General features: G+C 38.0%; 2 protein-coding genes across 3 annotated transcripts; one reads left to right on the top strand and one right to left on the bottom strand.

Moving 5' to 3' along the window:
* Nucleotides 1–1,751: 1,751 nt before the first annotated feature.
* Nucleotides 1,752–8,670, bottom strand: bbln (bublin coiled coil protein). The gene is made up of 2 exons (XM_061926732.1): nt 8,339–8,670; nt 1,752–2,258 (listed from the first exon to the last, which is right to left on the bottom strand). Exons 1-2 carry the CDS (start codon nt 8,415–8,417, stop codon nt 2,026–2,028), a joined length of 312 nt encoding a protein of 103 aa, XP_061782716.1. The 5' UTR covers nt 8,418–8,670; the 3' UTR covers nt 1,752–2,025.
* Nucleotides 8,671–10,918: 2,248 nt separating this feature from the next.
* Nucleotides 10,919–16,170, top strand: surf2 (surfeit 2). Of its 2 annotated transcripts, none has more exons than XM_061927090.2 (6): nt 10,919–11,125; nt 11,278–11,429; nt 11,550–11,653; nt 15,450–15,632; nt 15,708–15,823; nt 15,899–16,170. In XM_061927090.2, the coding sequence occupies exons 1-6, from the start codon at nt 11,033–11,035 to the stop codon at nt 15,983–15,985; spliced, it is 735 nt and encodes a 244-aa protein (XP_061783074.1). In that variant the 5' UTR covers nt 10,919–11,032; the 3' UTR covers nt 15,986–16,170. The 2 variants fall into 2 exon arrangements, with proteins under 2 accessions (XP_061783074.1, XP_061783075.1); XM_061927091.2 differs by having other exon boundaries at nt 10,921–11,107.
* Nucleotides 16,171–25,516: the final 9,346 nt, after the last annotated feature.

Here is a 25,516-nt window from a genome sequence, read left to right as displayed (position 1 = left end):
ACCATGCTAAATGCGAAGGAAAAGCTAAAATACTGCTTCCAGTTCAATTTTGTCATCCCACAGATAAATCATTTTTGCATTTTGGATGAACATAAATTGGATTTTTGAGTTTATCTGGAAAAATTAAAATTCATAAAAAGAAAACGGCACAAAATCCAATTTTGTGGCAATATTTGAATGAAAATCAAGCCTTTTTTTTTTTTAGAATCTGCCATGTATAATAAAAATCATAAAATGGCCATAATTTAGTTTTTTGATTTGCGTTGCAGAATTGGAAATGGAATGAACGGAAGGTACGCGGACCCTCCATATTTTTGATGAGCACATTGTACCGTTACCCAAAATACTAATTTGTTTGTTCATAGAATCTGTTAGAAAAATTACAACATTTGGAGATACCTGCTTTGTGTTGTTGCCATCCATCGCCAGTTATTTAGTTAGCAACACACATGACTCAAGAACATTACGGGCGGATTTCGAGGAAACTTTCAGGAAACGTCCAAATTTGGATAAGTGAATAGATTTTGGGGGTGAGCCGGAGCATTTCTACTATCTTACCTTACATTTACATGACGAGTCTGGACTTCTCTGTGTGTGTGTGTGTATGTTAATGGTCCCGCCTCCACCCACAGAGACAAAGAGAGTGGGCGTCACTCTATTTATTTAATTCTGATAGGACAACCACAGCTAAAAAAAGTTATGGCAGATTTAAATTAAACTTTCAACAACAAAAAAATCCAAAATTGGATAAGTTTGGATTTTAGGGGTGATCCAAGTCACCGTCTGGATTCAGGATTTTTTTTTTTTTTTTTACTATTTACTATTTTTATGTGACAAAAATTATGTATTTTTTTTTCTTAATACTTATTAAGATGCAAATGAAGGTTGTTGGATTATATTATTTTTAAATGACAAAATTTGGAGATTCATGCTTTTATTTTGTCATGTGGTGGCTGTCCAGCCAATGTTTCTCCAAATTGTATGTTTTTTTCAAATCAAAAACCTTGTTTTTAGGCTAAAAAAAACAAAAACGACTACTTTTGTGAACATGAGGAAAGCCCATGTGTTGCAATGGGCAGAGACCCTTGTAAACAAACCCATGCTGCTGTAAGTGTCCAGTATGACATGTACGTTAACACAAACAGTTTCTTTTAGGTGTTATCACAAGTCAAATTGTGACTCTGACGTGAGCTCCACAGAGTATTTGTGTGTGGCTCAGGAGATTTAGGGCATTTCTTGAAAGGGGTCAGGATTATGTTTGGCTTCATCACATCTCCTCTCTGCCCTTGGAGAAGAAAACAAAAACAAAAAAACACTCATAAACGTACACTTGATTGTTGATCATAGTTCCTTTTAAAAGCTTGTCCGACTGCTGTTAAAAAGTTGCGTTTGTTGAGTCTAACCTTGTTTAATCATTGAATCGTGTCACCTTTTTTTTGTAGATGTGATATTTGATGGGGAAAAAAACCTTTTTCTCTTTACTGCAGAATGTTAGCTTATCTTGCATTGTAGAAGTGAATAGCTTATCTTGCATTGTAGAAGTGAATGCATTTCACCCTTGTATTGGTTACCTAGAACCCCAAAAGACTTGCTCGTGTGTAGCAGCGCTCGTCATGGTTAGCACATTTCTCTTTTTCTTTACATTGGTGTCGGTAGAGATTTCTAAACTGTACATTATAGCGCTAATTTTTTTGATTGTTGTGTTTGGGTTTTTTTTGTAACTACTGACAAAACTGAAAGCAAGACACATGTTTTCTAAAAGGCTGGAAATTTAATGTGTTTTTGGATGTTAGATTTCAGTTTTCCTGGAGCGTTTAATTATTATTAAAATGTCTGACAATTTTCTTTGTAAACAGTCATTTTTTTGGACAACATTTCTTAACCCAGCAGGTTGAATAAATACACATTTACATAATTTAAATGAATTACAGAGACAAACACAGCACATTTAGGACTAGTGTACACATTCACAACTACAGCTAAAACAATTTTCTTGCTTAGGAATGATATCATGAAATTTCCATATTAACTTGTCTCTTGTTTATTCTGGTCTTCTTTGGTGCCCGTTGATGAGTTGCTGCCTGCAGACCGGCGTTCCTCCGCCTCATCCTTGGCGAGCAAGGCCCTAAACTCCTGTCGGGCTTGTCGATTGGACTCCAGGAGTTCGTGCATTTTGCTGTTGAGGGCGTCATTTTTGTCCTCCAGGTCGTCGAGGTAGGAGTTGATCTGGTCAAGCATGGAGTTGACGGCTACAAACTCTGCGGGGAACAGTATTGAGGTGAATTAATGAACTCATTTTATATTCTACATATGGTAAAAGTTTACATTCACCTCGGAGAAAGCAAACCACCAAGTTTAATTACCGTATTTTCAGCACTATAAGGCGCACCTAAAAACCTCCAATTTTCTCAAAAGCTGACAGTGCGCCTTATAATCCGGTGCGCCTTATACACTGCAAAAAGTCAGTGTTCAAAAACAAGAAAACATTTTTTTTATTTGAACTAAGCAAAATTATCTGCCAATAGAACAAGAAAATTCGGCTTGTCAAGACTTTCCAAAACAAGTCAAATTAGCTAACCTCAATGAACCCAAAAATACCTTAAAATAAGTATATTCTCACTAATAACAAGTGCACTTTTCGATGAAAAAAAAAAAGAGACCTTTTTGCTCAATATGTTGAAAAATATTCTTAAATTAAGTAAATGCGAGTGCCATTAACTTGACATAATGATTTTTTTTTTCATGCTTGAAGTAAAAATTATTACGGTACTTTAAAAAAGTAGTTTTATACTTGTGAGTGTTGATGACACAGCTTTGCAACAGTTGATATTTTAGTTTCAAGCATGTTTTACTCAATATAGGTCATCAAATCTCAGCAACAAGTTGTAATTTTTATTTTCCTGAGGGAACCCTCCTGAAGGAATCAATAAAGTACTATCTATATCCATCTAATATCTTACTGAGATAATTTAGGACCAAAACCCTTAAAACAAGTAAAACACTAACACAAAATCTGCTTAGTGAGAAGAATTATCTTATCAGACAAAAAATAAGCAAATATCACCCTTATTTGAGATATTTAATCTTACTTAGATTTCAGTTTTTGCAGTGTATGTGATATAAATGTTGCACTACATGTTATACCTTGCTGTTGTTAAAAGATAAACGAAACACCACGTCACTGACTTTACCTCGGGGAAAATAATAAAACAGCTGTTTATTCATTTTGGGAGTGAACGGAGTTGTCAGAACGCTGGTTTGTAATCTATTAATAAAGTTTGACTGACCTATCTGACTGTTTTGTTGACATTCCCTTTAGCGCAGCTCCGTCTAATGGATGCATAACGTAACCCCAGCCTCTACTGTAGCGTCTATTCTATGCGCCTTATAATGCGGTGCGCCTTATATATGAACAAAGTTATAAAATAGGCCATTCATTGAAGGTGCGCCTTATAGTGCGGAAAATACGGTAAATAGTGGCATTTCAGTTTGAGCACTTAAAGTTAAAGTACCAATGATTGTCTCACACACACTAGGTGTGGCGAAATTATCCTCTGCATTTGACCCATCACTCTTGATAACCCCCTGGGAGGTGAGGGGAGCAGTGAGCAGCAGGGGTGGCCACGCCCGGGAATCATTTTTGGTGATTTAACCCCCAATTCCAACCCTTGATGCTGAGTGCCAAACAGGGAGGTAATGGGTCCCATTTTTATAGTCTTTGGTATGACTCGGCCGGGGTTTGAACTCACAACCTACCGATCTCAGGGCGGACACTCTAACCCAGGCCTGGGCAATTATTTTGACTCGGGGGCCACATTTAGAGAAAAAAAATGTGTCTGGGGGCCGGTATATCTATTTATAGGAACACTAACACAAAACCTCACAATAATGTCTGATTGAATGCTTAAAAACATTATTACAGACCGCCCTAAAAAACGTAATGGAATTTTTACATTTTTCTATGAATGATAAAACACTGAATATTGATCAAATATGAACGTCACACCCCTTTTCGATCCACATATTTTACAATCAAGCGAAACGCAACAAACAGTGAAATATGAACGCGAAGGGTACAAAATAAACCCACCTACAATCTGATACATCTGATATTTGCTGAATTTCCCCCAGAAAGTACTTTCTATTCTATTCTATTCTATTCCATTCTACATATCACTAAGCTTTAGAACTTTGTTGTGAAAATCTCCTTCCGCGTCTGTGGAAAGTCTTCCCGCCCACACTGCTTGGTGCCTCGTCTGAGCTGCTGTGACGTAGATTACCATAGTAACTAATTAGATGATGTTGCGTTTTGGACCAGTTGTTCCTCCCAGGGAATTTAAGTCACAAGTAGCTCCCAAGCTCTTTACGACACTTAAAGCTGAGTAGAAAAACCACCAGAGACAGAATAGGTATTTTGTAATATATTTGCAAAGCTTTGCATGTATATATACATTGAGACCAGTCCAGCATAGAACATTCTATCGTGCCGCCAAGATGGTCTGCCCCCCTTGACCAAACCCCCTCTCCTCTTAAGTCTCTCCTCCTCCCCCCCTGGCAGTCATGTCTCTCTAGCCATAACAAATGCTTATTATCTCTCTCTCTCTAACATTCCTCACTTCAAGGTTAAGCACACAGTTTTGCAGACAACCAAAAGACCACATTTGGAAGAAAAACACTAGATGTTTTGTAATATGATTATGGAATAAAAAGAAGTAAAACTTAAATTCGGATATATGTAAATATCCGCCTCCGACAATGACCATAGTAACTAATTATATTACCATAGTAACTAGTATATCATCCATAAGCGCAGATTCCAACCATTGAAATACTTTGTATAGTTGAAGACTTACGGTCATTAGAAAACATCACTGCACATCATAATGGCAGCTACGCTTTCCATCTTAAAGATCTAAAAAAATTATTTGGTAATGTCTGGCGGGCCAGATGTGGCCCCCGGGCCTTAATTTGCCCAGGTCTGCTCTAACCACTAGGCCACTGAGTAGGTAACTTTGCAAGTGAAGTGAAGTGAATTACATTTATATAGCGCTTTTTCTCAAGTGACTCAAAGCGCTTTACATAGTGAAACCCAATATTTAAGTTACATTTAAACCAGTGATTGGATCACTTTTTCGTAGGAAAAGAGGCTCTAATTGGGACTTCGGAATGCAAAAGTGATAACCCTACACTTGAGAAAAGACTACCTGTCTAGCTCAACGCCAACATTTGAGTTATGACTTAAAGCAGTTGTTTTCCAGACACTTACGCACGAATATCTCATTTTATGGTCAGGGTGTGCTCCCCTGACACCCAGAGACAGGAAGGAGGGATATAACTTCTCCAAGTTAGGAGTCTTAAACGCATTATTTTTAATAACCAATATATATTGCACAGAAACAAGGCATTGTTTCACAAACAATGCGTTGGGGAAAAAACAATTCTCAAATGTTTTTGATAGGAATGGAATGTTTGTTATTATTATATTACATTTATTGAAAAACATAATATTGACATGAGTATTATTGACTATAAAAAAAATGATAAATAGTATCCCAGCCCAGCTTCTTCAGCTCTACATAGTATAAACAGCTGAAAGAAACTTCCTAAATGTAACAACAAACAAATAAGAAATTATTTGAATTTAGATAAAAGATGTCCACCAAAGGATGTTGCATTCTGGGGGAACTTCTTCCCTCATAGTGATTTCAGAAAAATTTGGACTGAACATAACAAATTTGTCATCCCAAATAAAATTAAAGAAGGACACGTCGAAATGATTCATAAATTTTACCCCTGTAACTTGAGCAGGGGTCGGCAACCCGCGGCTCCGGAGCCGCATGCAGCTCTTTGACCACTCTGATGCGGCTCAGCTGCATTCTTGCCAACCCTCCCGATTTTTCCGGGAGACTTCCGGATTTCACAGCCTCTCCCAGGGCAAACATTCTCCGATTTTCACCCGGACAACAAAATTGAGGGCGTGCCGTGATGGCACTGCATTTTGCGTCCTCTACAACCTGTCGTTGCGTCCGCTTTTTCACCTAAGAAACAGCGTGCCGGCGCAGTCACATTTTGTATGCGGCGTCTGCTCACACACTAAGTGACAGCAAGGCATACTTGTTCAACAGCCATACAGATCACACTGACAGTGGCCGTATAAACAACTATAACACTCTTACTAATATGCGCCACAAAGTGAACCCACACCAAACAAGAATGACAAACACATTTCGGGAGAACATCCACACCGTAACACAACATAAACACAACAGAACAAATACCCAGAATCCCTAACTCTTCCGGGCTACATTACACACCCTGCTACCACCAAACCCCGCCCACCTCAATCTACGCACGGGGGGTGGGGGGGTGTTGTTGATGTGTGGGGGGGCAGGGTTGGGGTGGCGGGCTTTGGTGGTAGCGGGGGTGTATAAAGTAGCCCGGAAGAGTTAGGGATGCATGGGATTCTGGGTATTTGTTCTGTTGTGTTACGGTGCGGATGTTCTCCCGAAATGTGTTTGTCATTCTTGTTTGGTGTGGGTTCACAGTGTGGCGCATATTAGTAAGAGTGTTAAAGTTGTTTATATCGCCACCCTCAGTGTGATCTGTATGGCTCTTAACCAAGTATGCGTGGCATTCACTTATGTGTGTCTGCAGAAGCCTCATATAACATGTAACTGGGCTGGCAAGCTGTTTGTTCAAGCTGTAGAGGGCGCTAAAGGTAGTGACATCACGGCACGCCCTTATTATTGTTTGGGTGAAAATCAGCATACATTCAAGAGAATAGTTTCCCTGAAATTCGGGAGTCTACCGGAAAAATCGGGAGGGTTGGCAAGTGTGACGCTGTCAAGTGCCCTTCATATAAAACTCGCGGGCCGCACTAACATTACATTTCCATATTAAGGTGCGGGCCCGCGTGTCTGAGACCCCTGGTTTATACATAGCACAAAGCAAAAAAAAACTTTGTATGTAGTGTTATTTCATTTTAAATTTCAAAAGAGTTTTGTGGCTCCCATTGTTTTCTTTAATTTGTGGAAACGGGTCAAAATGGCTCTTTGAGTGGTAAAGGTTGCCGACCCCTGAACTAGAGGCTGAAAAATAATCAATAATCAATTGGTTTTTTGATTGTCCATTATCCCAATTGTTTTGGACTGAACTTTCATTTATTCTGTTTACTACTTACTTACCATACCATTTTTGAGTTCAGAAAAAGAAAGAAAAAAAAGTTTTGTTTTTACATTGTCATTTTAATCAAGAGTTGGAGAATGCCATACCATACCATACCAACTTTATTTTTAAAGCCCTTTAAAGACAAGCACAGTTGAAAAACAAAGGGCTGTACACCACAAAGAAATAGAGGCAAAGTACAGACTAAAAAATAACATTTAAAACAGAAATAAAAATACACATTTAAAAAGCAAATATAAATTACCCTAAGAACAGTTTGTTAGATAAAAACAGTTTAAAAGTTAAAAATAGTTCAAAAAGTTAAAAGCTAAAAACAGTTCAAAGTCTCATGCTGGGTTAAAAGCCAGTGAATAAAAATGGGTTTTAAGAAGGGTCTTAAAAATAGCCAAAGAAGGGGCCTGTCTCACATGGAGAGAGAGATTGTTCCAGAGTTTGCAATAAAACTGTTAGGTATTTTTGGTAAATTTCAAATTCATAAATCCAGATGAGGTGGTTCGGGCATCTGGTCAGGATGCCACCCGAACGCCTCCCTAGGGAGGCGTTTCGGGCACGTCCGACCGGTAGGAGGCCACGGGGAAGACCCAGGACACGTTGGGAAGACTATCTCTCCCGGCTGGCCTGGGAACGCCTCGGGATCCCCCGGGAGGAGCTGGACGAAGTGGCTGGGGAGAGGGAAGTCCGGGCTTCCCTGCTTAGGCTGCTTCCGCCGCGACCCGACCTCGGATAAGCGGAAGAAGATGGATGGGATGGATGGAAAACCAAATATATTTTTGTTTCGTTTTGCACAAAAAAAAAATGTGTACAACTCACTAGAAATGACAAAGGAAAAAAAAAAGGCCATCGTAACCTCCCATGTTCTAAAAATGAATATAAAAACGATCGCCATCAAAGAAAATATAAATGTATAGCTTGATATTTTTATTTGCTTTTATTTTAGTGTTATCCCTCGCACGTGTTATGTTCCTTTATTTTTTTTTTTTTTTTTGTGTGTGTTTTATCTGATACTCCTTTGTTTATGTGCTACTTCTTGTTATTGTATGAAAATACTTGATTGTCGTTATTGGAATTGAGTGTCTGTATTTAGGAAAATGAAAGGAAAATAATTATATTACAGACGAATACAAATGAAATGTACATATTTAAATACGCTTACCTTCATCAGAGAATTCGTCATCATCTTCAATGATGCCGTCATCGATGGAGATGTCAGGGTCGCCATTGGGTCCAGACATCTTCTTTATCTTATTACACTATTGTGAGTATTGACTAAAGAAGACTTGCGACACCGGCAGTTATCGTCGTCTTATTCCTCTTTGCGAGATGGACGACAAACGACCATTTGCAGCTACTAAATAAGGACGACTCCTACCAGATAATGGCGTATTACTGCGTTGTTAACGACAGTAAAATAAAGTTTGTACTGCTAGCTTAGCCCGCTAGCAGCTGTCAAATATGTGTTTACGTAAGCAATGCATTATGGGAAACTTGTAGGCGGGGCTTAGAAAGATTGTGACGCTTGGACAAAGAGTTACTCCTCTATGATATGGCGCAGTCGACCTTTGCAACCTCATTATACTATTGGCTAAGTTTTATATTTATAAGTAAGTTTTCTCAATACCCGACCGGTTTTTTGTGCCTTTAAAAAAGACTTAGAACTTTACATTAAAACACTCTCTACCTCTGACAACCAAAAAGCTGTGAAAACGATGATGCTGTGCTCCAAATTTAAGTTATTTACTGAGATTGAGTGAGCCTATGGCTTTGTACTTTGTTTATTTTATATATATATATATATATATATATATATATATATATCCATCCATCCATTTTCTACCGCTTAATACATATATATATATATATATATATATATATATATATATATATATATATATATATATATATATATATATATATATACATATATATATATTATTGTTTTTTTATTTTTTTGCATTCTATTTTAGTTACTTTGAATTTACAACCGCCTGGCGCTGTTTTGTACTGTTTTTATACTATTTTGTACTGTTTTTGTACTTACTTTGATTATTATTTCACATTTATATTATTTTCAACTGAAATTTATAAATAAAGGTGTATAAAAAAAATAAACAAACAAAACAATTATTAAAGTTAAAAAAAATTTTTTTTTAAAAATAAAATAAATAAATATATATATATATATATATATATATATATATATATATATATATATATATATATATATAAAATTAAGATATGGCGCAGTCGATAGTTTGGCAAACGTGACGTGTTTTTTTAATTGGGTAAAACGCGTTTCGTTTTTTGGGGGATACATTTTAGTCATTGTGAATCTCTGTGGTTCCATTGTTCCTGTCTGTTTCTGAAAGACTAAACAAAGTGGTACCTCTCACATGACTTGTCACATGACCGAGATAGCGGAAGTAGGCGATCTAATATTTTGTTCACTACGTTGTTGTCGGTGGCACATGAATAGTCGATAATTTTGCTTAGAAGTATGATTAGTACATTATTAGTATAAATAAATACATGTATATATACAATTTTTTTATTTTTTTTATTTTTTATTATTCATTTTATAGTATATCTTATACTATAAGATATACTATATATATATATATATATATATATATATATATATATATATATATATATATATATATATATATATATATATATATATATATATATATATATATATCATGACCGCCTCTCATATGACTTGTCACATGACTGAAAAAGCGGAAGTACCGTACGATCTAATATTTTGTTAACTACATTGTTGTCGGTGGCACATGAATAGTCATTTTTGCTTAGAAGTATGATTAGTACATTATTAGTATAAATATATACATGTATATATTTTTTTTTATTGCATGTCCTCCCCGTGACTGCGTGGGTTCCCTCCGGGTACTCCGGCTTCCTCCCACCTCCAAAGACATGCACCTGGGGATAAGTTGATTGGCAACACTAAATTGGCCCTAGTGTGTGAATGTTGTCTGTCTATCTGTGTTGGCCCTGCGATGAGGTGGCGACTTGTCTAGGGTGTACCCCGCCTTCCGCCCGATTGTAGCTGAGATAGGCTCCAGCGCCCCCCGCGACCCCAAAAGGGAATAAGCGGTAGGAAATGGATGGATTATCTTATAAACATGTTATCATTTCGACTCGTCACTGAGCTCTTACACCACAATCGCCTATTCGAACTAATTATCTATCAATGAATCACTAAAATGTCCATATCAATCACATTCTATTCGGACTAATCACAGCGTAAATAATATATCTAAATAAAAATCGAGGTGAATTATATGATTGCTCTCTGAGGTTCCATTGTTCCTGTCTGTTTCTGAAAGACTATACAAAGTGGTACCTCTGTCGTATATTAGCCTCTCACGTGACTTGTCACATGACTGACAAAGCGGAAGTAGACGTTCTAAAATGTTAACTACGTTGTTTTCGGTGGCACACGAATAGTCAATAATTTTGCGTAGAATTATGATTAGTACATTATTTGTATAAATATATACACGTATATGTATATATATATATAGTATATCTTATAAACATGTTATCATTTCGACGAGTCACTGAGCTCTTAAACCACAATCACCAATTCGAACCAAATATATATCAATTAATCACGAAAATGTCAATATCTATCACCTTCTATTCGGACTAATCGCAGCGTAAATAATATATCTAAATAAAAATCGAGGTGAATAAATATGATTGCTAACAAGTCGCCATTTGATGACGTCACAAGCGACGGAGCCAACCGACATGTGGAAAGTGCGAGGGTTCGCTCAAAATTCAACATAATTTACTGTGCGTGGTGTTTTGCTTTATAGCCATGGATGAATTAACAGCAGACATCAAGGCTTTGCTCCTCAACCACCCTTTTCTTGAGCTGACTGACAGCCGAAAGGTTAGCCAGCACGTCATGGCAAGAATACACTTTTTTTAATGTGATGCTAGCGCCCGTGTGGCTAATTAGACTTCGACTTAGACTTCCTTTTTATTGCCATTCAACGTCATTTAATGTGCAGTGATGACTGTCGTGTGTGCAACCCGAATAAACAGTGGCTCTTGTTCCAGATCAAGTGCACTTTGAACGGCCATGAGCTTCCATGTAACCTGGCAGAGCTGGAGAATTTCACCAAAGGGAAGAAATATCAGAAACTGAGCTCCCATGCGGAGTTCAACTACAGCCAGTATGAACCACACATTGTGCCAAGCACGAAACAACCGTGAGAACACTCTTGTTTGCTACTGTTTGTCCGGTGTGTTGTTTATTCATTTGTTTCCAGGTATAAATGACTGAATTAGAATGCAATCGGGCTAATTTTTTTTGCATCGTTGTCTTGCAGCAATCAGCTCTTCTGCAAGTTGACCCTCAGACACCTCAACCGACTACCGCAACATGTTTTAAAACACGTCAACGGGAAACGCTTCAAGAAGGCCCTCAACATGTGTTAGTATGACCTTTCTCGAACGTACCTCCTGGTACAAACAGGTTTAATTATCTGTCTGTGTACATGACATTTTAATTAGTAGTAAATAGAGATGTCCGATAAATGCTTTAAAATGTAATATCGGAAATTATCGGTATCGGTTTCAAAATTATCGGTATCTGTTTCAAAAAGTCACATTTGTGACTTTTTAAAACGCCGCTGTGTACACGGACGTAGGGAGAAGTACAGAGCGCCAATAAACCTTAAAGGCACCGCCTTTGCGTGCCGGCCCAGTTACATAAATGATAATAATGATAAATGGGTTGTACTTGTATAGATCTTTTCTACCTTCAAGGTACTCAAAGCGCTTCCACATTTACCCATTCACACACACATTCACACATTGATGGAGGGAGCTGCCATGCAAGGCGCTAACCAGCACCCATCAGGAGCAAGGGTGAAGTGTCTGCTCAGGACACAACGGACATGACGAGGTTGGTACTAGGTGGGGATTGAACCAGGGACCCTCGGGTCGCGCACGGCCATTCTTCCACTGCGCCACGCCGTCCCCATAATAATATCTACGGCTTTTCACACACACAAGTGTATGCAAGGTATACTTGATCAACAGCCGTACAGGTCACACTGAGGGTGGCCGTATAAACAACTTTAACACTGTTACAAATATGCGCCACACTGTGAAGCCACACCAAACAAGAATGACAAACTGGTTTAAACGTAACTTAGATATTTCACTATGTAAAGCGCTTTGAGTCAGTAGAGAAAAGCGCTATATAAATATAATTCACTTCACTTCACTAATTCACAAACACATTTCGGGAGAACATCCGCACCGTAACACAACAGAGCAAATACCCAGAACCCCTTGCCGTACTAACTCTTCCGGGACGCTACAATATACACCCCCGCTACGGCTTCACATTAGTGCCAAAAATCCGAGCGCATAAAAACTGTTATCGCGCGCTGATTCTCCACTTCGCGCGCGCGCGCGACACCCTTTTGCGCGCGCGTGGTGCCTTTTTGCGCACGCGGTGCCTTTCTGTGCGCTCTCTGTGTACTCCTGGCATCTCTCCTCGCGCTGTCATGTTTCTTTTTGGCACTTTGGGGGCGGGTATGCTTAGACGGCCCCTTCTTTCTGATTGGTCAGGCGAAACATGCTGAAAAATGCTCAGAGCCAATCAGAAGTATAGCAGGGCGGGTCATCGTCAATATGTATCAAGATTTACGGAGGAAGAAGTGGATAAAAAAATGTCGCGCGCTGATGAAGGTTATTTCATACCACATAAACACAATACAGGGTAATACAAAATGTGACCCAAATAAATAATAGGACAACAAACACCATAATCACATCTTTCAGCCAGAACTGGTCCACCAGCAATAACATCCAACCATAACATTATTTTATATTTTCACTTCTTCTTGAACATTTGTTTTCTAATTTATGGAATTTCTTTTGATTCAGCCATAAAATTAATGAAATAATCTTTGAATTTTGTTTTTAAAATGTTAAAAATAGCTTTTAATAATGTATTCTGAAACAGTTTAAAATAATCAGAGAACTGACTAACACTGACCCTACACAACTATGTTGCACAATTAAGTCATTTTTTTTTAAAGCGAAAGAGGTAATTTCAACAGGTACAGCATCCTATGTCATATCTACATGCTATAAGATTTGTACCAAGGCAAACCGTTTGTAAATTGGTCGAAAATCGAGCAAGTTATGGTAATTTAATTAGTACATGTACCATTGACATCAATGTAATGATTGAGGCTAGATGTCCGAGGTAAGATGGCTACAACGTTGCTACACTGGAGAATGATTGGTCATATGAAAAATGCTCACAGCCAATCAGAAAGGAGGGCCCGTCTAAGCATACCCGCCCCCAAAGTGCCAAAAAGAAACGTGACAGCGCGAGGAGAGATGCCAGGAGTACACAGAGAGCGCGCAGAAAGGCGTCACGCGCGCGCAGAAAGGCACCGCGCTCGCGCAAAAGGGTGTCGCGCGCGCGAAGTGGAGAATCAGCGCGCGATAACAGTTTTTATGCGCTCGGATTTTTGGCACTAATGTGACGCCATACCCGGCCCCCCAACCCCGCCCACCTCAACCTCCTCATGCTCTCTCAGGGAGAGCATGTCCCAAGCTGCTGTTTTGAGGCATGTTAAAAAAAAATAATGCACATTGTGACTTCAATAATAAATATGGCAGAGCCATGTTGGCATTTTTTTCCATAACTTGAGTTGATTTATTTTGGAAAACCTTGTTACATCGTTTAATGCATCCAGCAGAGCATCGCAACAAAATTAGGCATAATAATGTATTAATTCCACGACTGTATATATCGGTATCGGTAATTAAGAGTTGGACAATATCGGAATATCGAATGTCGTCAAAAAAGCCATTATCAGACATCTCTAGTTGTAAATCCATGCATTATTTACAGACCAAATTAAGCAGCAAAAAAGTCAGATCTATGCTTTTATTTACATTTGCACAAAAAAGCAGACTTTTTCCATTTTTGGGAACCATGAAGATAGAAGTTTTCTGTTCCAGGGTCAAACTGTCATTATAAAACATTAGAGATCTGACGCTTACAACTCAAGATTCGATTCCAATTCTTGGGGTGACAATTCAATTAAGAATACACAGTACAGGCCACAAGTTTGGACACACCTTCTTATTTCAATGTATTTTCTTTATTTTCATGACTATTTACATTGTAGATTGTCACTGAAGGCATTAAAACGATGACACCTGTGAAGTGAAAACCATTTCAGGTGACTACCTTTTGAAGCTCATCGAGAGAATGCCAAGAGTGTGCAAAGCAGTAATCAGAGCAAAGGGTGGCTATTTTGAAGAAACTAGCATATAACAAATGTTTTCAGTTATTTCACATTTTTTTGTTTAGTACATAATTTCACATGTGTTCATTAATAGTTTTGATGCCTTCAGTGACAATCTACAATGTAAATAGTCATGAAAATAAAGAAAACCCATTGAATGAGAAGGTGTGTCCAAACTTGTGGCCTGTACTGTATTTTTGATTAAACACGATTATCGGTTTGCATTATATTATTTGGTATGAAAATGACAATAAAACTTTCCCAAAACCGATTACAAGTTACAAAAGCTCCTTCTGGCTGCTGACATATACGCACAGTGCAGCTTTTGTATGAAAAAAGACCTGAATGGACCCGCTCATCGGCAGTGCGCCTTATAACCCGGTGCGCCCTATGGTCCAGAAAATACAGTATGTATATTGACACGGTAGACCGTAGTATTAATACTTTGCATGTCTCTTTTACTTAATGTAGTTTAACCAATCACTCAGGTGTGAAAACAAGTTAACCGCAGCATGTTTTTCGTAACAATTTAGGTTTAATTGTGAATTGTACGTCCTTCGGGGGCGTTCAAGTGCATCAAATGCTTATAAGCATTCTTAGTGAGAAAAATAAGATACCTTTTATTTTCTACCTTGATCCCTGTATATTGTTGCATTTTTAAACTTAAATTGATACATTTTATTTTCTACCTTGCTCCCTGTATATTGTTGCATTTTTAAACTTAAAGTGATACATTTTATTTTCTACCTTGCTCCCTGTATATTGTTGCATTTTTAAACCTAAATTAATACATTTTATTTTCTACCTTGCTCCCTGTATATTGTTGCATTTTTAAACCTAAATTGATACATTTTATTTTCTACCTTGCTCCCTGTATGGTGTTGCATTTTTAAATGTAAATTTAGTGGAATTGTATGCCTTACTTTTATCTTTTTCTTGCTGCCCTAGATGAGGAATGTGTAAGGCAGGGGATCGAATTCATTCCAATCAGACTCCAGCAGAAAAGGCCAAAGTTTACAGACGACAACATCAAAGACGTCCACCAGGGGCACACTTCCAAGCACGGCGGGTGGGAGCAGTCTTCCAGCGACGGGGGCGATTCGGAGGACAGCATGAGCGACCTTTACCCCTGTCAGTCCCTTCTCTTTGCGTTTGTTTCACTGGTACAATACTTTTGTGTTTAATCTAAGTGTGTTTTCGCCACAGCGACAATGTTCAGGTTGGAGAACTCGGCAGACAAAAAGACGGAGTCGGGTGAAGATGACTTCAAAACAGATGAAGAGATGGAGATGGACACGCAGACTGTGCAGAAACGTAAAAAGGTATGTAGGATTCATATTTTAATCTACATTAACCACAACACATGCTTTAACTCTGTAACGTGGGCTGTCTTCTAGGTCCAGGGTGGTGGCTTCCAGAAGAAATTAAAAAATAACAAGAAAGGCCGGAATAAGAAACCGGCGAAAGTTCAGAATGGAAAGTAAAAGATTTTCTAACATATTAAATAACGTATAAAAGACGGCCTCTTTAAAGTTGTCCTTTTGCACACATTCTTGAATTTTTCATGCGGACTTTCACAAAATATAGAGCGCTTAAAAAAAATGTCCTATGTAAAAATTGCCTCGTGGTTACAATATAAGACGCACAGTATTTTTGAGGACACAGCTTTGGCAGGGACTACCTTTTTAAAAAAAAAAAAAAAAAAGAATTAAAAAAAAAAGTATCCGTTATTTAAGAATAAAGAAAGTATAAAAGTGGCCAGATTTTGAGAAGATTCCATCAATTATACTGGAAAAAAAAATAGTTCTGCATACCAGCGTATTCTTTCCTGTAGGCCATCATTTTTGTACTTGTATTTACTTTATTTCATGTTTAGGAACTATACTGACATAATACATACAGCACAGGCCAAAAGTTTGGACCCACATTCTCATTCAATGGGATTTCTTTATTTTCATGACTATTTACATTGTAGATTGTCACTAAGGGCATCAAAACTATGAATGAACACATGTGAAGTTATGTACTTAACAAAAAAGGTGAAATAACTGAAAACATGTATTATATTCTAGTTTCTTCAAAATAGCCACACTTTGCTCGGATTACTGTTTTGCACATCCTTGGCATTCCCTCGATGAGCTTCAAGAGGTAGTCACCTGAAATGGTTTTCACTTCACAGGTGTCATAGTTTTGATGCCTTCAGTGACAATCTACAATGTAAAATAGTCATGAAAATAAAGAAAACGCATTGAAAAGAGAAGGTGTGTCCAAACTTTTGGCTTGTACTGTATACGTACCGTATACGATGGAGAAGAAAACTATAAGAAGTCAAAAAGAATTAAGAATGGTGTAATGTGCATGCTAGCCCACTAGTTGGCGAGAGTGCCAAGTAAAAACAGTTTGTCTGCATTTCCAGGATACAAAATGGCAAAGTTAAAAAAAAATTCTAAATATATATAATTTTAGATAGATTTGTTTTAATATTACTGAGAAGATATACGATTACAAAAAAATAAACATTAAAAAATACATTTTAAAAGTAATCAATATAGATATTTTCATTAAAATATACCGGTAATTTAAAGTGCACTTATTGAGAAAATACAAGATTTTTAAAATGTAATTTAACATTTAACTATATTTAAAATAAAAATATTTTAACAGGTTTTTTTTTTTTAAAAGATCAATTATTTAGTTCAAACCCTGTTGATTGCTGCTTTGTGCCACATTTAAGACTCTTTGCATGTGTGTTGTGAAATCCTGAAAGAAATCTCAGTTTAAAGACTTTTTAGGTCTATATGTCGTTAACAAGCAGTGACCTCTTTAGCCCTCATTACATCACTGGAAGTGCTGATGGGGGAGGGGGTCCCCCTCCTGCTATTCTTCAGCAAGCGAGACTCTGATGTCTGATTTGAACAATAGACCTCTAGTACATGCTTGTCCAAAGTAGATCCAGAACACAATCGTACCACTTAACTCCATTGTGACCACTTTTAGACATTTTTTTCAGTGAAATTTCGTCCTCAACGTTTGAAAACGACAATGGGTCTCCGTCCAATGTGTTGCGGTTCGCTTTACTTGAGCTCAAATGCGAACGCTACATGGACCAAAGACCCAGCAGACCAATTGTGAAATGACGAATATGAATTGGAAGTGTTGTCTCCCTATTTTTTTTCTCTCTCACTTGAAGCCAAGGACAAAGTCCATGTTTGTGACATTTGTGAAAATAAACATATGATCCGATATGACTCTGGTATTGATATCAATATTTGGATCGCTCAACTCGCCTCTAGTGTGACCGCGAAGCGAACCGTACCAAACTATTATTGTAATATATCTGGGTGTGTATGTATATATGTATATGTTGTTTACAAATTCAAGGTTTGAGTCTGGATGAGCCCCAAAAAAAACGAAAGAGAGCCAACAGTAGTGTGAATGAATGATGGGTTCTACATGTAAAGCGACTTTGGGTACTAAGAAAAGCACTATATAAATCCCAGGTATATATATATATATATATATATATATATATATATATATATATATATATACACATTTATATTTTTGCTTTTCAGGTATTTTGCACTATTGTCTTTTACTGTGATCGATCAGTGGTAAAAAAAAAAAAAATGCAAAGGAATTTTATTGATAGTGTTACTTTATCTTATATTGTAGTATTAAATCATAAATAAGTGCACAATAAAAATATTTTTTGTTTGCCGATAATCAACAAATTGAAAGGCCAAAATTATGGAAAAATTGACTGTATTGGCTGTACTTGCCCTCTATTTATTTGGTATCGGATCTATGCCTAAAATTGTTGTATCGCCCACCTCTAATGAACAGCCTAGTGCAGACATGCGGCCCGTTGAGGTTTTCAATCTGGCCCGCCGGACATTCCCAAATAATTGTTTTAGATCTTTAAGATGGAAACTGTAGCTGCCATTATGATGTGCAGTGATGTTTTCAAATGACCGTAAGTCTTGAACTATACAAAGTATTTCAATGGTTGGAATGTGCCCTTTTACATGATATACTAGTTACTATGGTAATCTAATTAGTTACTATGGTAATCTAAGTCACAGCAGCTCAGACGAGGCACCAAGCAGTGTGGGTGGGAAGCGGCCAGTCTGAAATGTGGGTGTCGGGGACAGATTTTTTTTTTTTTTTTTACAGCAAAGTTCTAAAGCTTAGTGATATATCAGATTGTAGGTGGGTTTTTTTTACCCTTAGCGTTCATATTTCGCTGTGTTTGTTGCATTTTTGTTGCATTTCGTTTGATTGTAAAATATGTCGATCGAGAGGGGGTGTGACATTCGGATTTTTTCAATATTTAGTATTTTATCATTCATATTGTAAATCCCACATTCTTTATGTTCGTGAACATTCTGGGTGTCTCATTCAGTAAAAATTTTTTACATTCCATTCCGTTTTTTAATGCGGTCTATGTCGCCTATACTGTATGAAACTACAAAATAACAAACACGGAGGCTCCAGTTTACACGAGGACCACTTTATTTGCCTTCTTTCAAAAACCTCCGCTCCACTCCAACATGTCATCACTTCCGCTCTTGGCGCCTTCAAAATAAGAGCTCAAGGCATATACTGTATAACAGCGCATAACAGGAACTTAACATCACAAATAGGAAAGCCCATAAAAATAGGTTACAAAAGTTATTTAATAAGAAGCCAAAAAGTGCAAAAACAATAATGTTCGTGTTGGAGGAGTTGTGAATTAGATACACCTGCAGTATGCAGGTGTACCTAATGTTGTGGCCCTGCAGTCATTCACAACTCCTCCAACACGAACATTATTGTTTTTGCACTTTTTGGCTTCTTATGAAATAACTTTTTTAAATAGATTAAATATTGCACGTGGAAAGTTTAAGTGTGGGCTTTAGTTGATATAACAATTCTACGGCGGGGGTGCAGGAGGCGGGGCTACTGGAGCCTCGGCCAGTGCGTCTTTTGCAGCCGTTTTATGATCGCTCAGCACAAGAAATACGTCACACACATACAGTTGTTGACAAAATACACTGTACATTATATACCTCAGCTAACTAAACTATGGAAATGTATAATATAATTAATATAGCAATACAGTCTCACTGCACAGCAGGCCAGCAGTTAGCCGAGTCTGTCCATGTTGAGGCACTGAGTGATGTGCCTCAACTGCCGCACCGTCTCTTTTCAGTATTTGAACGGCAAATGTGAAAATTCAGCGATTTTGAATAAAAATAATCTAAAACTGGTGAAGTTAAATGGAAAATAACTTTATAGTATAATCACTGCATACATATAACAATTTAATTACATTTTTTTCTTTTTACTTTTTTTTTCTTTCCATGATGGCAGGTGAGGCCCCGCCTCACCTGCCTCTAGTGACTGCACGTCACTGATGTGCACATATACAAATGTGTGTATATTTGTATATATATGTAAACATAGATAGATATACCGGCCCCCAGACACATTTTTTTCTCTTATTTTGGCCCCCAGGTCAAAATAATTGCCCAGGTCTGGCCTAGTGTCATACAGTGGTACCTCAATTTAAGAGTTTGTTGAAATAAGAGCTTTCTCTTGGCTAACTGTCATGCTTTAAAGGGGAACTGCACTTTTTTTTTCTTCATTTGCCTATCCTTCACAATCCGAATGAGAGATAAGAAGACAAAAGCAATTTTTTTTATTTGCATTCTAATTTGTAATTGCCTTGTGCTAGGTGGCTAGCAATGCAGCTAATGGGAGCAATCGATTCTGCCTGTAAGTCTCTTTAAAAATGCATCCAAAAACCACCGAGAATACTTCATTTACATTACGTGTGGTGTTCGGGTCTGTGGGACCCGTTTTCATTTTTTATTAAAAGAAAATTGATACAATTAATTAATTTTTCAAACTGAGACTCACTGACTTTGGCTCATTTTCTGTGAAGAACATATATCAGAATACATATTTAATGACCCCCCCTACACATTTCTATTACATATAAGATGTCCGGGTCCATTGGACCCGGGGCTAATAGAAGTGTGGAAATTGATGTTCTGTGTACCACACACACACACACACACACACACACACACACACACACACACACACACACACAGCAGGCCTAGACAGGAGGAGGACAGAGTGTGCAACGTTCATATTGTTGTTACTCAGCCAGCGTTTGTGGGTCTGATGGACCCGTTGCATTTTGTGGCTTTTAACGCCTCACGATCAAACACTTTTATGTTCAAATACTGAACAGATGTTTATTGGGATAAGGTAAATATCTGTTCAGTATTTTAACACAAAAGTGTTTGATTGTGAGGCAATAAAAGCCACAAAATGCAACGGGTCCATCAGACCCACAAACGCTGGCTGAGTAACCACAAATTGAACATTACACAAGGGTTAAAAATGAATGACAAAGATGTGAGCAGAAGGCAATTTGTAGTTAACATTTTTAACTGTCAACAAAGTGTAAAAAGAAGTTAACCACTGTATATAGTCAATTGTAAACACGATCAAAAGGATAGTCCGACATTTAAAAAATAATGACAAAGATGTGAGCCGAAGGCAATTTGTGGTTAACATTTTAACTGTCAACAAAGTGCCTAAAGAAGTTAACTGCTATATAATAATCAAATGCAAAAGCAAATTAAATTGTTAAAAAATAATGAGGAAGATATAAAGGGAAAGTAATTCCAGTTGCAGATGCTCATCGCACATCTGTTTTGTACTTGGTTCTGTGACGGAGCTCTTAACTCAACACACTTGTACCTCAAATCAATTTAATTGGTGCTTGGCCCCACAAAAACAGACCCATTTTAACCTCTTAAGGCCCAAGCTGTAAATACTGAACGGATGTTTATTGGGATAATGTAAATATCTGGAATAAACACACGCTAAGAAATAGCTCCGTGCCTGCCTACTTTATGGGTTATAGATAAACCTATGGATAACGGAGAAATATATAATAGTCTCCTTTCAGATGAGAGAGGACGCTAAAGGCAGTGCCTTTAAGGCACGCCCCCAATATTGTTGTCCGGGTGGAAATCGGGAGAAATTCGGGAGAATGGTTGCCCCGGTAAATTTTCAGGAGGGGCACTGAAATTCGGGAGTCTCCCAGGAAAATCAGGAGGATAGGGCTGCGAATCTTTGGGTAGTCCCACGATTCGATTCAATATCGATTCTTGGGGTCACGATTCGATTCAGAATCAATTTTTTTTTCTCGATTCAACGCGATTCTCGATTCAAAAACGATATGTTCCCGATTCAAAAGGATTCTCTATTCATTCAATACATAGGATTTCAGCAGGATCTACCCCAGGCTGCTGACATGCAAGCAGAGTAGTAGATTTTTGTAAAAAGCTTGTATAATTGTAAAGGACAATGTTTTATCAACTGATTGCAATAATGTAAATTTGTTTTAACTATTAAATGAACCAAAAATATGACTTATTTTATCTTTGTGAAAATATTAGGGTGTACCCCGCCTTCCGCCCGATTGTAGCTGAGATAGGCTCCAGCACCCCCCGCGACCCCAAAAGGGATAAGCGGTAGAAAATGGATGGATGGATGTTGAAATTGTAACTAATATTGATACTGTTGTTGATAATATTCATTTTTGTTTCACTACTTTTGGTTTGTTCTGTGTCGTGTTTGTGTCTCCTCTCAATTGCTCTGTTTATTGCAGTTCTGAGTGTTGCTGGGTCGGGTTTGGTTTTGGAATTGGATTGCATTGTTATGGTATTGCTGTGTATTGTTTTGTTGGATTGATTAATTAAAAAAAAAAAAAAAAAATCAATTAAAAAAAAAAAGAGAATCGATTCTGAATCGCACAACGTGAGAATCGCGATTGAGATTGCTTAATTCCTGGGGTTATGGATGGCTAGTAGCGCTTTATAGCAGCAGGTCGGCCTCCAGGGCCCCAAATCCCCCCCCCCCGTTGCGAGTTGTTGTGATTATATGTATCACGTTTATGTGTGCTATGCTATGTGAGGTTTTTTCCCTTGGACTCAGTCTGGACCCCCTCCCGAGGGTCCAGCCTTAGAGTGATATTTTTTTTACTCTTCCCGCTTTTCCCAATATCACCTTTTTCCCACCTTTTTTAAGGAGCGCCGCAAGTGGCTGATCCGTTGGCGGTCCCGTCTTGTCTCCCTGTAAACGTATGTCTGCTCTTAGTAGGACTGTGCCGAAAATGAAATTTCAGTTCTTATGCATACTTGCCAACCTTGAGACCTCCGATTTCGGGAGGTGGGGGCGTGGTCGGGGGTTGGGCGGGGCGTGGTTGGGGGCGTAGTTAAGAGGGGAGGAGTATATTGACAGCTAGAATTCCCCAAGTCAAGTATTTCATACATATATATACAGGTAAAAGCCAGTAAATTAGAATATTTTGAAAAACTTGGTTTATTTCAGTAATTGCATTCAAAAGGTGTAACTTGTACATTATATTTATTCATTGCACACAGACTGATGCATTCAAATGTTTATTTCATTTAATTTTGATGATTTGAAGTGGCAACAAATGAAAATCCAAAATTCCGTGTGTCACAAAATTAGAATATTACTTAAGGCTAATACAAAAAAGGGATTTTTAGAAATGTTGGCCAACTGAAAAGTATGAAAATGAAAAATATGAGCATGTACAATACTCAATACTTGGTTGGAGCTCCTTTTGCCTCAATTACTGCGTTAATGCGGCGTTTAATGCGGCGTGGCATGGAGTCGATGAGTTTCTGGCACTGCTCAGGTGTTATGAGAGCCCAGGTTGCTCTGATAGTGACCGACACCAGCAGATGACATGGCACCCCAAACCATCACCCAACCATGCAAATTTTGCATTTCCTTTGGAAATCGAGGTCCCAGAGTCTGGAGGAAGACAGGAGAGGCACAGGATCCACGTTGTCTGAAGTCTAGTGTAAAGTTTCCACCATCAGTGATGGTTTGGGGTGCCATGTCATCTGCTGGTGTCGGTCCACTCTGTTTCCTGAGGTCCAGGGTCAACGCAGCCGTCTACCAGCAAGTTTTAGAGCACTTCATGCTTCCTGCTGCTGACCTGCTCTATGGAGATGGAGATTTCAAGTTCCAACAGGACTTGGCGCCTGCACACAGCGCAAAATCTACCCGTGCCTGGTTTACGGACCATGGTATTTCTGTTCTAAATTGGCCCGCCAACTCCCCTGACCTTAGCCCCATAGAAAATCTGTGGGGTATTGTGAAAAGGAAGATGCAGAATGCCAGACCCAAAAACGCAGAGGAGTTGAAGGCCACTATCAGAGCAACCTGGGCTCTCATAACACCTGAGCAGTGCCAGAAACTCATCGACTCCATGCCACGCCGCATTAACGCAGTAATTGAGGCAAAAGGAGCTCCAACCAAGTATTGAGTATTGTACATGCTCATATTTTTCATTTTCATACTTTTCAGTTGGCCAACATTTCTAAAAATCCCTTTTTTGTATTAGCCTTAAGTAATATTCTAATTTTGTGACACACGGAATTTTGGATTTTCATTTGTTGCCACTTCAAATCATCAAAATTAAATGAAATAAACATTTGAATGCATCAGTCTGTGTGCAATGAATAAATATAATGTACAAGTTACACCTTTTGAATGCAATTACTGAAATAAATCAAGTTTTTCAAAATATTCTAATTTACTGGCTTTTACCTGTATATCTACATCCTGAAAATATGCAAACAAAACTGTGTTTAGATCATTGATACTTCAAACTTGCATAAATAAATATTAAGGAATATAACATAACTTGGCTTCTGAGAGTTTCAAAATGTAATGAATAAAATGCTAAAGTTGTTGATAAACAAGCAATTATTTTAATAATTAAATATGGTCATTTTAAATGAATTATTATGATAATTTAAAATCAATTATTTCAAATATGTTTATTTTAATGTATAATTCTATGGCTGGATGTAATAAGGAGTCAGGAAAAAATACAAATAAAAGTACAATTAATTTTGATGTTTTTAGCAAAATATAGTAAAAATGTATTTTATTTTTATTTTTTTTAATGAATAAATGTATTTATTTTTAGGTAAGATAAACATAATACAATTTACCTCTAGTCTGGATGATTTAGTTCTTGTCACCCTGTTGTCCTCCCGTCATAAAAAAGGCTGTCTTCACTCAGGTCCGCATGGAGCTGGAGGGGGCGTGGCTTCCAGCTCCGGCTGAAAATCGGGAGATTTTTGGGAGAATATTTGTCCCGGGAGGTTTTCGGGAGAGGCGCTGAATTTCGGGAGTCTCCCGGAAAATTCGGGAGGGTTGGCAAGTATGGTTCTTATGTGTCTTGTACATGTTAAAGAATGGACAATAATAAAGCATCTTGAATCTTGAATTTGAATCGATTTTTTCCCACACCCCTAGTTGGCAAGTATGAAAATGATTACCGAGCGCGGCCACCGCTGCTGCTCACTGCTCCCCTCACCTCACCACCCAGGGGGTGAACAAGGGGATGTGTCAAATGCAGAGGTTAATTTCACCACACCTAGTGTGTGTGTGAGAAAATCATTGGTACTTTTTAACTTTTGTTATTGCAACATAACATCGCAGAGACGACGCGACTAACTCATTTGTTTAAAGGGGAACATTATCACCAGACCTATGTAAGCGTCAATATATACCTTGATGTTGCAGAAAAAAGACCATATATTTTTTTAACCGATTTCCGAACTCTAAATGGGTGAATTTTGGCGAAATAAACGCCTTTCTAATATTCGCTCTCGGAGCGATGACGTCACAACGTGGCGTCACATCGGGAAGCAATCCGCCATTTTCTCAAACACCGAGTCAAATCAGCTCTGTTATTTTCCGTTTTTTCGACTGTTTTCCGTACCTTGGAGACATCATGCCTCGTCGGTGTGTTGTCGGAGGGTGTAACAACACGAACAGGGACGGATTCAAGTTGCACCAGTGGCCCAAAGATGCGAAAGTGGCAAGAAATTGGACGTTTGTTCCGCACACTTTACCGACGAAAGCTATGCTACAACAGAGATGGCAAGAATGTGTGGATA

Source organism: Nerophis lumbriciformis, linkage group LG32, assembly GCF_033978685.3.
Source record: "Nerophis lumbriciformis linkage group LG32, RoL_Nlum_v2.1, whole genome shotgun sequence".
Classification (NCBI taxonomy): domain Eukaryota; kingdom Metazoa; phylum Chordata; class Actinopteri; order Syngnathiformes; family Syngnathidae; genus Nerophis; species Nerophis lumbriciformis.
This window is presented reverse-complemented; position numbering and strand designations above follow the sequence as displayed.

Bases quoted from the DNA above. Each gene is read 5' to 3' on its own strand.
- bbln (XM_061926732.1), bottom strand. From the start codon at position 8,417: ATGTCTGGACCCAATGGCGACCCTGACATCTCCATCGATGACGGCATC. The intron at 2,259-8,338 runs GTAAGCGTATTT...TGTTCCCCGCAG, and splicing joins TGACGAATTCTCTGATGAAG to AGTTTGTAGCCGTCAACTCC.
- surf2 (XM_061927090.2), top strand. From the start codon at position 11,033: ATGGATGAATTAACAGCAGACATCAAGGCTTTGCTCCTCAACCACCCT. The intron at 11,430-11,549 runs GTGAGAACACTC...GTTGTCTTGCAG, and splicing joins GTGCCAAGCACGAAACAACC to CAATCAGCTCTTCTGCAAGT. The intron at 15,633-15,707 runs GTCAGTCCCTTC...TTTTCGCCACAG, and splicing joins CATGAGCGACCTTTACCCCT to CGACAATGTTCAGGTTGGAG.